Source organism: Ursus arctos, unplaced genomic scaffold (genome assembly GCF_023065955.2).
Source record: "Ursus arctos isolate Adak ecotype North America unplaced genomic scaffold, UrsArc2.0 scaffold_34, whole genome shotgun sequence".
Lineage (NCBI taxonomy): Eukaryota > Metazoa > Chordata > Mammalia > Carnivora > Ursidae > Ursus > Ursus arctos.
In genome coordinates, this window is record NW_026623030.1 from 7,086,410 (window position 1) to 7,100,543 (window position 14,134).

The 14,134-nt window shown below is 49.3% G+C and overlaps 1 protein-coding gene across 2 annotated transcripts in view; it reads right to left on the minus strand.

The window, feature by feature from the left end:
- GNAL (G protein subunit alpha L) overlaps window positions 1-14,134 on the minus strand; it is a 143,146-nt gene that overhangs the window by 4,047 nt on the left and 124,965 nt on the right. For both annotated transcript variants that reach the window (XM_057305888.1, XM_057305889.1), the window contains exons 6-11: window positions 10,163-10,217; window positions 8,804-8,877; window positions 8,228-8,286; window positions 7,798-7,918; window positions 5,902-6,032; window positions 3,594-3,661 (exon numbers count right to left, since the gene is read on the minus strand). In XM_057305888.1, the coding sequence (XP_057161871.1) occupies window positions 3,594-3,661; window positions 5,902-6,032; window positions 7,798-7,918; window positions 8,228-8,286; window positions 8,804-8,877; window positions 10,163-10,217 (508 nt within the window). The remainder of the gene's footprint in view (window positions 1-3,593; window positions 3,662-5,901; window positions 6,033-7,797; window positions 7,919-8,227; window positions 8,287-8,803; window positions 8,878-10,162; window positions 10,218-14,134) is intronic.

The window sequence follows — 14,134 nt, forward strand, 5'->3', positions numbered from 1 at the left end:
AGGATCTGGGGTTGTGGTTGGTTTGACACAGGAACACTCAGCTGTAAGGACTGCTTAAATACTGCACACCGCTGGAAACTCAAAGAACCTTCTGCCCGTAGAAGCTTAGGGTTCAGTTGAGATAGAATATACATCTAAAAGACAGCCACTGAGAGAAATGAGGGTAGAATTTTCCAGAAATGCATGTCAGTCCTCAACCAGCGCTATCAAATGGAACTTCCTGCGAAATGGAAGTGTTCTGTATTTGCCCTGCCAGTACGGGAGCCACTAGTACTAGCTGATGCAACAGAGAAGGATTTTTAATTTAATTTGATTAAGTTTAAATATCCACACATGGCTAGCGGTTCCGTGTGGATCGCACATCAGTCATACTGCCTCCTCCTCCACCTAGAACTTAGTGTTTCCTGGGGGCGTCCCCTGGTGAGCAGTGGGAGGCTCGTGGCTTTTCTCCCAGAGGAGAAGCGGCATGACTGGTCATGATTCACAAGGACATCATGGAGTGACATGCCCATGTGCATTGGGAAGCTAAGTGGGGCCACGTGGAGAGAGGCTGTCACGGGCTGAATTGTGTCCTCCCCACACCAATTCGTATGTTGAAGTCCTAACCCCCAGCATCTCTGAGTGTGACTATTTGGAGACAGGCTCTCTTTTTCAAGAAGTAATTTTGGCTAAAATGTGGTCATGTGGGCAGGCACTAATCCAGTAAGACAGGTGTCCTCAAAAGAAGAGAGATTGGGACGCACACTACAGAGGAAAGGCCATGTGGAGACCCCATGAGAAGGTGAACATCTACAAGCCAAGGGGGAGAGGAGGCCTCAGGAGAAGCCAACGCTGTTCACAGCTTGATCGCAACTTCTAGCATCCAGAAGTGTCAGAAAATAAATGTTGGGTAAGCCCCCAGTCTGCGGTGCTTTCTCACTGCCTCAGCTGGTGAATGCAGAGGTCACGTGGACCTTTCTTTGTAGGTGCCCAACGGGATCCCTGGATGTCCTCCTTGTCTCCCCTCCCACCCCTTTTCCTGCAAAGCATCTTGGGAATCGGCTGTCGGAGAGAAACCAAGACCCCTGCCGTGCTGTCTGAAGATGTTACTCAGGTTATGAAAGTCCTCCCGGGAGGACAGACTTATTTTGAGCAATCGTCGGGCTTCTCTTGAGCAATTACAGTTTTTACAAGACTGATGGACCCGAAATGTGTGGAGTAGGCATCTCTGGAGGCCTACAGCCCTGGGGGGGGAACTGGCACCGGTGGGGGTGGGGGGGGAGCACGCAGTGGGTGAGGGAGAAACAGGCCTCCCTCCGCACCGCTTGGAGAGTGTGTCTCTGCCTGGAGCCCACGGACGTAACCAGAGCCATTACAGAGGTGGCCGCACTTTGCGTATCTCTAAACACACTAAACGTTTTCTAACGTTTCTAAACATTCTCATTTTGAATGACAGAAACACGCTCGCCGGGGAAAGCTGGGCCATTCCACACTCTGCTTGACTGGCCCACCTGAGCCTCGTCTCCGAGGCTCGCTCTCAGGAGATGAGATTCAGGGTAACAGAAAATGAAGGGGAGCTCATAAAATACCAGGATGAGAAGCCCAGTTCAAACACACAGGCATCTACCAGATGCCAGAGCATCAAGACACAGGGTGCCGACCTCACGCTCTGCCTTTGAAACCTTCTGCTCTCAAAGGTCTGGCGACGCCTGCCCTGGAGGCCCCTCCAGCCCAGGTCTGGGTGTGGATTCCAGTCTGAGGGCGACCAGAGGGACACTGGGGGCTGACCACCTGGCCCGCCCTCCCTCCTGGCTCCTGGCTCCCTCCGTTCTGAGCTCCTCCTGCTCTGGGGGTGTTTTGGGCCTCGCCGTTGTGGCAGGAAGTGACCCTGACTGGGACAAACCTGGTGGCCAGTGCCGTCCTCATGTGAGGACTGGTAAGGAGAACGCTCGCAGTGCCTGGCCCTTTCTCACTGAGGGGCTCTTCTCCTTAGCCTTCCCCCTTCTCTGCCCAAGCCCACCTTTCTCTCCTCAAGGCCAGGTCCCCCCACGTCCCTCTCCCTCTCTCGTCTCAGGGGCTTTTATTGCCAAAGTTATTGTTTTGCCCACATTTGCTCCTGTCCTGTTTCGATACCGATCAATAACCATGTCTGCAGCCTGCCCTGCTGTCTTCTAACCTGGGTCAAAACTCCTCAGAGGACTCACTGACCCAGGCAGATTCCACCATAAAAAATGGAAGTCAGTAACCCCTAGGCTTTTATTTCCCTGACTTGCAAACTGCATACAAGCCAGGTTGCGTACATTGTTAGAGCAGAAAAGGTTTCTGCCCAAGATCCGAATGGTGGGGGCATGGCCGTTCATGCTGGGAGGGGGTAGCTCCGTTTCTCATCTTTAAATGCATAATGTGCACGCTTAGTTAACTTTCAGTTCTCATTAGAATAGCATTTTATGGAACGCTTTTTATGTGTTTTTCTATTTTATGGTCTTGCAAGACGCTCCTCAAAACAGGAGGCCGCGATACGCGACGTACTAACCTACCTGGCTGAAGAGATTCACCATGCACACCAGCACGGCAAAGGTTCTGGACAGTCTGGCAGCAGAGAAACCTGTCTCACTCGATTGACACAACACTTCCCGGACTTGGTCACTGCAGGGCCCTTCCCCGTGCTACCTGCTCAACTCCGGGGAAACACTGTGCAGCAGAACTCACTTTGGGGACTTGTTTTTTTTTTTTTTTTTTTTTTTTCTCCTTTTTACTTTCTCACTCGGTATAGGATTCAGGAGGCAACCAACAGGGGTTGTGGTGGGAAGAGGGCAGAGGAAAAGTTCCCCTTAGGAGTCAGGCTGGCACCTGATCCCCACGGAAACGCCAGGCACGCTGTGGACCATGCCCGCTGCAGACTGGGCTGCCTCGCACCTCTCCAGAGGCACACGGTCCACGTGTCCCCTGCTGTCCTTGGTGCTGTGGCTTCTACTAGTTTCAGTCTAGTAAAAACTCAGAGGCAGCTCCACGCTGCACGTTATTCAAGAGACTACGGACAGATGAATGGATGGATGGATGGATGGATGGATGGATGGATGGATGGACGGACGGACGGATGGACGGACGGATAAATAAAGCAAATGTGGAAAAATTTTACCAGTTGGTCAGTTGGGGTGAAGAGTATGTGGGCGTAAATTGTGTAAGATCTTTTACTTTTTATGGAAGTTTGAAATCATCTCAAAATAAAAAGTAAAAAAAGAGAAAGATCTGAATTTGTCTGAATTAGCCTCTGGGTGAATGAAGGGGGAGGTCTGTTAAAGGTCTCTTTCCTTTTGGAAAATACAACAGGTGAACACAGTCTCTCTCGTCTCAGTGCCATTCCCTGGGGCCTTGGGCACAGCGGGAAAAGTGCTGTGCTCCCTGTTCTTGCTTGCAAGCTGCGTGACCTGAGGTGAGAAGTCCAAACTCTCTGAAACTCAGTGTAGCTCAGCAGTGAGAGGAAGCAACGCCTTCGTCATCTCTCATAATTTGGGGGGAGAGTCAATGAGATCACGAAAGGGTGAGTAATATGTAAATTGCAAAGAACAATGCAACACTAAGTTGTTAGGAAAACAAAGACTCAAACTGCTTACCAAAAACAGGTCTCGGATAAAGAACTTAGCCCGTGTCACTTTGGGATCTTCTCCTGCATCCGGTGTTGCTGTAAAAATGACAAGTGGAAGTTAGTTTAAATAGTCTGAAACAAAGATACAACTCCATGGAAAATAGAGGAGGATTACAAAGTTGGGCTACCGCACACCCACGGTGCTGAAAGACGCTTGCAGCAAGGCAAAAAGCGAAAACGTAACTTTATTTCTCTCCTTCACCTCTGAAGAAAGTTTTGCTTTTGTTTTTGGTGGTGGGGGAAGACTCCCACTCAGATAAAATGAAAGCATGCCATGGAACACTGACCAACCCCACAGCTGCCTTCCCCTTCAGAGCTCGGGCGAGAGAGAACATTCCAGAGGCTGTGGTTTTAGCAGTGGTTGTGCTCGTCTGGTCTGCATTCTCTCTCCTTAGCCTTGTTCTAGGGAAGACCTCCCCTTCACTGTTTGACCTCCGACTCAGGCATTTGGAGCCTTACATGAAATCAACTGTAGTGACCTGATTCTCCCACGCAGAATGTAAGTTCATGGGATCATTCAATATTTTCTGTGGCCCCTGAAATCTACTTTCTTAAAATCTAGGCTTCACTGCATGCTCTCATTACTCTCTTTCTTCTCTGTTGCAACTACTAGGATTATATCATTACTCACACAGAGCAGGCGATGGGGAGCGCTACAGGGGCTGAATCAGGTATGACCTGCAGACCTGCCATGCTTGGCCCAGGCAGGTGCCTGGGTGGCCTCAGTGCAGAGGGGAGGGAGGAGGAGGCAGGGAGGGGAGCACGGGATCCACGGAGGGTTGTGGTGGGGAACCCAGCTTGTACTATTTCCTGACAGGCCAGGTTTGGCTCCAGCATGTGGTGAGATTAAGCCCGTGTTGTTAGGGATCATTAGTAGGGCTGGGGTTGTGTTTCAGAAAGATTTTGGCAGAAATTCAGAGAATTTTCTGGAAAGTTGAGGAGCAGAGTAGGGAGCCTGGGCAGGACACTGTCTTGACCAGATCCAGAGCTGAGAAGAGGCGAGCGAGGGCCAGGACCAAGACAGAGAGGAGGGAAAGAAGGAAGAGCACGTCACAGTGGACGCCTGAGTGTTGACTGTCTAGGGCGCAGGGCGCTGGGGCCTGGCTCCCGGGAGAAGAAAGAAGGCCTGGCTCGCTGGAGGCCACAGTCGAGGAATGAGACGGCAATGCCAGCCGACCTCTGCGGGCTTCTCTTAGGCCGTGGGCTGGCCAACAGACCGGCCGGGGTTAGCGTGAGGATCACCGTGAATTTTCTTTACTTCCTACCTGAGTTTTCCTGAGTTTCTAGGAAAGTTCCTTTCGTTCTGCTTTATCCAATCGGAGGTTCAGATTTTAAGAAGTGGTATCATTTCACCACAAATAAGTCCCTACTCCCAGGTGGCCCAGCGTGCGCTGAGAACCGAGGAGCAGCAGTGGGAAACGGGGTCTGCCCAGGGTGGGGCCTTTCGGGATTTAGCACTGAGAGCCCTCCCTCCCCTAGTCCCTGAACCCCACAGGTGGCTGGCCACCCTGGTGGTGGCCAGAGCCATTGCTGGGGACATGAGAAGTGGACATGGTGGCTGAAAGCGTGGGCTTGGGCATGAAGGTTCAGAGGCTGCCTGTCCTGGGGGGCTCTACCTGAGTGACCTTGAACAAGAAACTGCCTCTCTCAAGGTCACTTTCCACAGGAAAACAGGCAAATAACAGAAAGGGTTATTTCTAGGGTTACAGTGAGGGGGGGTACAGTGGGTGTAAAGGGCTGCTACAGTTCCCAGCTCACGACAGACCCAACCAAAGCACCAAGAGACAGAACTGAATTCAGCCAATGACATACTCCCACCCAAAAGTGCCCTGTCTCCTCTTGCTCAGTTTGAATGGAAAGTCAAACCTTGACATTTTTACACATGGAATCTGAAATAGCACATTTTAATATGCTAGTACTTTAAGGTGGGGCAGTAGTCCAGAGGATTGATTCAAATTAGTTGAATTCCCTAAAATCATCAGAACTGTTTGAACTATAGTAACAGGTCTATTAAAAAAAAAAACACACGGGGCGCCTGGGTGGCACAGCGGTTAAGTGTCTGCCTTCGGCTCAGGGCGTGATCCCGGTGTTATGGGATCGAGCCCCACATCAGGCTTCTCTGCTATGAGCCTGCTTCTTCCTCTCCCACTCCCCCTGCTTGTGTTCCCTCTCTCGCTGGCTGTCTCTATCTCTGTCAAATAAATAAATAAAATCTTTAAAAAAAAAAAAACACAATCATTTTCCTTAGTCAGGAAAAACTAGTTTTGAAATCTCACCATCTTCAGGAACAGTATAATTTGCATACTCTGGGAAATAATCTTCAATTTTTGATTTCCCCGCCAAGACTTTTTCTGCCAGCATATCCTGTTTGTTCAAGAACAAGATGATAGAAATGGTCCGCAACCACCTGAAAAGAGAAACGTGCAAAGTTCACATCCGCTAGTACGGGAAAGTACCCGTAGCATAGGAGTTACTTGCTGAAAAGAACAACGTTGCCATCTTCCTGAAATGTACAGGATTTAGAATTCTTTGATATACCAATCTCGTGGACCCCTACTCCAGCTGCAAGCAAGACATTCTTATAATAAGTAAACCTTATAATAAATATACCTAGTTGATTCAGCAGTTCAGTATTTTCTAATTCATCTTTACTGGGAATGTAATTTACTGGCACCAAAGCTAAGGTTTATTTATGCAATAAACACACCTGGATTTTTGCGATGCAGTTTACTAATAGAGGGTGGGAAAACGAGACGTTAGAGTGTTAGTAACAACAACAAAATACATGAGCCATTAGCCAATCACACAGAATGTGATTTGTAGCTGTATTGGTCCTTCCGGCACTGAGTCTGAGCAGACCGAGGTTCTCCAGGGGTGGAGCAGGATGGTAGACTTCGGTCAAGATCACGGCATTGGACAAGCTAAGGGGAGGGGCTCAGGTACAGTGACGGTGAAGGATGGGAAGGTTCTCTCTCTGTTTTATTCAACAGACACTGAGAACGGGCTGAGATGAATTCAGTAGGCGCATCAGCAAAGCCTCTGTAAATTCTCTTATTTCAAAGAAATCAAGCTGATGATTGCTGCAGAGGAATCTTACTATGAAGTAGAAACATAGTCCATGCTTCCTCCGAATGGAAATAGCTTTACTGTTCCTTGTCATAAAATAGAGAATCCTGGTAAAAATGAATTTTTAATTATAGAAAAACTAATGTGTAGAAAAAAATCGAATGTAATTACACCCAGAGGCATAACTAGATAACTAGAACTGTTATCTTTTTACTTCCAGGTTTTTTCCTATCCTCAGACATATTTATAAAAAGATCATGGTGTTTCTAAATCTGCTTTTTCATTTAACAATATTGTGGTCATTTTCTCATGTGACTGTGTGTGTGTTTACATATATATATAGATATATATAATATGTGTAAATATTATATATAACATAGATATATTTATATATATATATTTTTAATGATGTCAAAGTATTCCTCTGTAAATCCAGTATTTCCTGATTCTTTCCCTTTCTCATTGTCTTAATAATACACCACTGAGAACAGTTGTTGCACACTTTTGATAGAGAAATACTTCTCTGATAAACCCAATGTTTTGCAAGTTCAGCTTAATGTTTCCTGTCCTCCTTGGTGATATTTCTTCTTAAATCGTTCAAAAGATACTTTGATTTTTAACTATATACGTGTGTATTGTGTGTGTGTGTGTGTGTGTGTGTGTGTGTGTGTGTGCATTTACTGGGTAATCCTTTCTAAAATAATCACCCTTTGCAATAGTAGCAATTTCAAACTCGATTATGCTGTGCTTTTGACCTGTAAGGGATCTTCTCGAGCTCATCTAGTTATCTGTGGATGGTACTTTCTACATTTCAAAAACCAAACAAAACCAGTTTGAACCCCAGATATAACCTTGAGCTTCGAAAACAGGTATTTAAACTTTCTGGACAAAGCCCTATCAGAGCGTCATCAAAGAATACTCCCCATATCAGGTGTGTCTAGACATGAGCTGGACCAAAAGAGATCCTGCTAAGGGTTCTGGATTTATCAGGACAGAAAGAACGAATATACCCAGAGAAGAAAAATGAAAGTGAGCTGAGTGGTACTTTTAATGAAAGAAAATTTGCAATTTTCGGAGGTGCAACGAATTTCTTATTTTTTTATCACCTGTTGTTCCAGATGCTTTCGAAGAGGTCCAGGGACTCTCGGAGCCTGTTGGTGTTGTTATCTTCCCGAATCACCATGTTGTAGCTGCTGCAGGCTGCCACGTAAATGATAGCCGTGACGTCTTCGTGGGAGAAGAGAGAGAAGGGGAAGCGCCTCCGTTAGACAGAGAGCCACTGTGTGGTCATGCTAAAGCCCGCTTCCACCTGCTACTCATTCCACCCCCTGATTATGAGAATGACTGAAGGAAGCGCTGTGTGTTTCAGCAATGTCCCCATAGGAGCCAAAGCTAAATGTAAAGTCGGACGCTTCGGTTCTGGCTGAGATCACATTTAAGGCGGGGAAGAGAGGATCGGGTTCAGAGCTGCTTAAGCGCAGTAGCGGGAATGGGTCTGAGAACTCATCTCTATTGTTGAGAAAGCAGAGCAATCACCGTTAAAGCACTGGATCCATTTTCTTCTCTCGTCCCTCTGGCCGCCGACGTCAAACATGCTGTGGGGGAACATCGGGACACAGTCATTTGAGGCGAGACCCCCTCTGTGTCTCTCCTCTGCCATGGCCCCTGGCCGGTGGCACCGCTCCCTGTGTGGCCTCGGCAGACGGCTCCCCCTGCTCTGAGGTTCTGCATCACTGCTGGGCCCGGGAGTCCTCACCCCGTTGTTTCTTGGGGTCACAGCCCTCACCCTGTAGGCACTAGGCCGGACTTCATGGGGCATCCCCCCCCCTCCTGAGTGGCCGCTCTGGACCTACCCAAACACCACTGCACAGTTGTCACCTCAGGTGGCCCTGGCTCCCACCGCCCTCCTGGCCCTAAACTTACTGCATGCCCTTTAGGGCCACAGTGTGTGTATGGACTTATCCAGAAGGGCAGTGAGGCACATTTGGGATGACTGAAGGCCCAGGGCCCACGGGAGGAAGGCCAGACTCCCTGACCCTGTTAGGGCCCCAGCAGGCGGCCAGGGGGGCGTCCGGCCCCCCGTCTCCGGCAGGTCTGCTCTCAACGACTTACTGAAAGTTTACTTTGTCCACTTGGAATCGGGTCTCGAAAATCCCTGATGTCAGGACTCTGCATCTGAGAAGGTCCTGAGAACAAGAAGACAAACCAAGTGGCATCGTTGTTCTCCTTCAGAAGGAAAGCGCTGAACGCCACCGCAGTAACCAGGTTTTTCAAATAACCATTTCTTCCAATTGGGAGAGAGACAATACTACTTAAAAAGTCAGACAGGTGTCTGCCTTCGGCTCAGGGCGTGATCCCGGCGTTATGGGATCGAGCCCCACATCAGGCTCTTCCGCTATGAGCCTGCTTCTTCCTCTCCCACTCCCCCTGCTTGGGTTCCCTCTCTCGCTGGCTGTCTCTATCTCTGTCAAATAAATAAATAAAATCTTTAAAAAAAAAAAAAGTCAGACAGATACTCTGCCCCCCCCACACCCCACACCCCCCAAAGCAGAAAGTTACAATTAATGTACTGGTTTGGTCTTAGAGACATAATAGCTGTGCTTTTATCTTCTTTAGGAATTTTTTTCTTTTTTTAATCACTTCTGCACTTGTCCCAGGGCATCCTGTCATAGGCGCAGCTGACAGGAGGCTCGATTGCTCTGTCGGATTATTTTGAGTTCTTGGGGTCAGCCTCACAGAGATGCGGATTTGGGGAGAGAGGAGCTCAGGCTTCCAGGGGAGGCAGAGAAGAGAGAGCCACCAGGAAGAGCCCACAGCCAAGGCCCTCCAGGGGACACAGACAAGGGCGGGGGGGGGAGTCTCAGAGAGGCAGTTTGAATGGAGCGCCCCAGCTTCCTTGGAGTTCACTAGCTCTAGAGGGGTCTGGGGGCTCCTAAGCTGAGCAATTCAGGGGGATCCGAGTCTCTGTAGATGCCTGATGGCCAAAGGTTCCAGGGGCCACAGAAGGTCCCTCCCTCCTACTTACAAATGGGCAGCGGGCACTTTCATCCAGCGCGACCCAAAGACCACACTCTGAGTCACACCTGGAGAGCACGCCTGTGGTATGTGCCCCAGGCCAGGGCCCGGAGTGGAATGGGAAGAGTGGCTGAAGTTGGAGAAGCAAAGGTTGAGCTTTTTGTGGACAGCTCCAAGAGGAATGGGAATTGCGTGTTCCATTTCCACAGATTAAATTATTTCCGTATTGGCAGTTTAGAAATCTAGTACATTTTAGAGAGCTAAGTCAGGGGCCAGATCACAGGGCACAGTAAATACACCCTGTGCACATGCAGGGACAGTGGGCACAACTGCAGGAAGTAGCTGTTTTATAGATTTTGCCCCTTAATCCATTTACAAAGCATCAGTGAGTAATACTGACAATTCCTCTCATCTCACCGAGTTCAAGCAGGTGGCTGCGGGCTCTGCCTCACATACCTGGTCTGTGGGTGTGTAGTCCACCAAACTGACACTGTCGATTCTCTCCAGGAAGCTGAAAAGAAAGCCAGCACATGCTCAGAAGTGTTCTCGGTAGCTTTCTCCTGGGCGGTGGGCCCCGGGGATGGGACAGTCACAGGAGCACAGGAGGGCAGGGGCAGGTGGGGGAGCTGGGGTGCGTTCTGCCCTTCTTCCCCGAGTATGTGTCCGCCTAGACAGCATACCCTTCCCGACTGAGGGGCTGAGGCTGCGTTTCCTGTTCCTTTTTTTACCTCTGCCTTCCCTCTTCCCTCTTGACCACAGTTGGGGGTGAGGGGGTGCTCAGATATTGGGAAGGGGCACGGGGCTTCCTTCAAGGCTGAGCTAGTAGCAGAAGGCCATGTTGCAGTGTAAACACAACGTGGGCGATCAGAGATGTTCCTTTAGTGCGGGGAGTTCCTAATAAGATCTGAAAGTTATGCGTGAGTGTGCGCGTGTCAGCAGGCTTCATCTGGTGAGCGCACCTGGAGAACACACGCGGGGGGGCGGGAGATGAGCGTGGAGGGAAAGGAAGTCACATTGTATCTGCACGTGGAGGAAGACGCGGACGCACTTGCTGTCCTTCTCACAGAGAGGCCGCCCTGGCCATCTCAGCTGAAATTGCCACGCCAACCACGCTTTATTTTTCTACGTGGCACTTGCCACGGCCTGACATGATTCACATTCACTTGCTTACGTTTATTATCTATTTCTTCCTCCAAAATGCAAGACCCACGGGGCAAGTCTGTGTCTTGTTGGCCCAGGTGTCCCCAGCACCTAGCGCAGGCCTGGTCCCTGAATCCTTGTTCGACGAATGAATGTCTGCTCCCCCCCCTCCTCCCGCAGCTGGAAGAGGTCAGTGAGCAGGTGGCGGAGAGGCCCAGGCCATAGTGGACACTGTGGAGATTTCCAAGACACAGGAGGACATGGGGACTGGTGAGCTGGTGAGCAAGGACTACCTCTGGAGACAGAGGGGGCAGCAACGGCTTCAAAGCGAAGGAGAACGTATAGGAGAGGGAGGGCTTTGAGTGGCCCCTGGTCTCCTGGCTGTGGGTGAGGTTCCAGCCCTGGGGAGAGTGAATGTGCCTCAGACTAAAGGGACACGGCCAACTTCCTTGCCTGCCCCGCCCTGCATGGTTTGGGTTCCTTTGCTGAAGTAAAGTGATGATGGGCCTTCCTCTAATGCGCTAATGCTTGTGGGCGTTTGCACAGTGCCAGACAGGTGTCACCTCCCATCTCCACATGCTCCCTCCACCAGCCTGCATGGCAGGCCCATGAGATGCTTCCAGCATGGGCAAGAGGGAGGCCAAAGACACATTAAGATCACTTAATTCCCTTGGCCATTGTATCTCCTTCCTCCTGAAGAGCTAAAGATTGCCCCCAGTGGTCCAGGATGGTGGCCCGGTGCTGGGGTGACATTTTGGCGGCCTTTCATCCATGCACCCTTGTGCACGAGGCCCCCCAGCTCCACAGCCAAGGCCTCCCTTAGAGCTGCAACAGAGGCGCCCCCTGGTGCCGCTAAGCCTCAAGCAGAATACAGGAAGGGGCAAGAGTGGGTCCGCTGACGGTAGGGATTTCCTTTCAGAGACAGGAAGTGGCAGGAGGACCGCATCAGGAATGAGGTCATTTCAGCCATGGTGGTGGTGGGTGAGTCTGTGACGGCACCGCCTGCCGTGGGAGTTGTCAGAGAGTCATCTGCCCCTGGAGAAGGACTGCAGAACCATGGCCTGGTGGGTGGCAAGGCTCCAGAGAAGCCAAACGGACCGTGATCTGCCTGGGGCCTCTCTGGAGTGGGTCCCGCGAGCCACGGTAGGTGCTCCTCTGTGCCCACCAGAAGGTGGGTGAATTGGCTGGGGGCAGAGCTAGTTCCCGAGGGGGAGGAGTTTGGACAGAGTGCAGACAACCCTGCAAGTGCCATAGGAGGGGCCCCCCTGGGAGCTGGGGAACCGTGGGAGGCCCCAGGGAGGGGCCTGGCTTGCCTGAGGCCTGTAGTTTGGCTCAGTCCTTGCTGGCCTTGAATTTGGCGGAGTGGAGAGCGCCTCCGAAGTACTCAGTGAGTTCCCGCCCATCTAGCAGGAAAGGGGCAGAAAGACTCTGTGACGACGGAGTGAGAGAGTTTGCAGCTCCGGAAAAGGGGGCTCTGGTCCATAGCCCAGACAACCAGGTGGGCCCGGTGGGGAGACGAGCTGCTTCCCTGACACTGCGTAGGATACCCTAATTTGATTCAGAGATGGTCTGTCCTCTTGGCAGGAGACATAAAATACTGAACGTGTGATACAGAAACCAATCATCTCCAAATAAAGGGGCTAGAAAATTAAACTAAATATGGAGCCTTTGGCTATAGTTAGAGTTTAGGAAGCAACCAATTTCAAACAGGATGCAAACAGGGTGGAGGTAGGTGGGTGAATTGATTCAGATGGTAATAACTAGTATACGTAGAAACAATGAAATGTGGTTAAAAAATACATCAAAAGTTCTTGATAATGTGATTAAAGACTGCCTTCCAAAGGAAGCGGTGGGAGTACCTTACGGAACGTTATTAAAAATAAGCGGTTCAGAGATGCGAATGACAAAGGCAAAGATGTCAAGTTTGTTCCCATCCCTAATCTCCAGGATGGATATTCAAAGTTCCTTCCGGCTCTGATACTTAATGATCTAAGTAAGACCCCAGAGGCATCACTGAACATTTCCACGAGTCCCTTCTGCATCGTTACTGATGCTGAATTGTATCGTGAGTTCATGCATTTCAAATGTGTGCCGTGAAAATAAGATGTGAAAATTCCCCCCTCAATGTGAATGTGTCCCCCAGTTCTTTGAAAGACTCTCTAAGGCATAAAGGAATGAAAGAGAAATCTATAGCAGTCGATTTCTGCCAGGCTCTTGCCTTAGTCTTTGGTTCAATCAGTGTATTTTCCAGCATGTTTTAGAAGTACTTCAAATTGGAGCTCCTAAGATAGTTTCTAGAGAGAGATGAGTTTTAAAAGGGTCTTCTAAATCATACACAGAATTTTGTATGACTGCATTTTAAAGGGTTAGTAAAATTGTCTTCTTAAATATGCCACGGCCACTTTAATGGAAAAATTAACCAGATTTAAGAGTCAAACCTGGAGACAGTTCACTCACACTAGATACAGAGTCGCAAGACAATACCGAACTATAATTATAAAAAGTCACCATAATGATATGGACTCTGTAAAAAAGTAGTTAAAAAGCAATTTACTTTGATTTTTCCCATTACTTCCTGCTACAGCTGAGGATATTCATGTTTGCAGAAACATTTTTCTTCTTGTCATTTAGATCCCCCTTCTGCTTGATACTGGCACAAAACAGCCGTTCAACTGCTGTCAGCTACCCCACTAAAATGACTCAAACGTCACAGAGTTCTTATGACCATGGCGTAGATCCTGAGAGGGGACAAGGGATCATGAAAAGATGAAAACCATTCTGTTAAATACCTTTAAACAATGAGATCTGAGAAAAAGCACCAACTAAATGTAATTAAAAAGTATCTGTAATTATTTTGTTTGTGAAAATGTAGCAAGTTGGAACTCTGTCAAAGGTTAGCAAGAAACTCCTCTCCTGTGTTACTGAAATTTACTTCCGGATGCTCATATAATGATCTAAAACTACTGTGGAGGAGAAAAATATTACTGATACGGTGACAAAGGACCAGGCAGTTCTGACGTGCGGCGGGTTAAGATCCAGGCTACTTAGAAGAGGGTCCTCGGACCAGCAGCAGTAGCAGCACCTGCAGACCTTGGGAATGAGGATTTGCAGCTGAGCTGTACCCGCAGGTGGTTCGGAACCGCAGTATCCCCAGCGACTCCGTGACCCTTGTGCACGTCAAAGATCGCAGAACACCCTTCCTCTCGGTTTTTCCTGCCACCTTGCTCTAGGCTGTATCTCGCTTCACCGGGATGATATAGTTTGATGACTCACGCTCCTCCTCCCTTC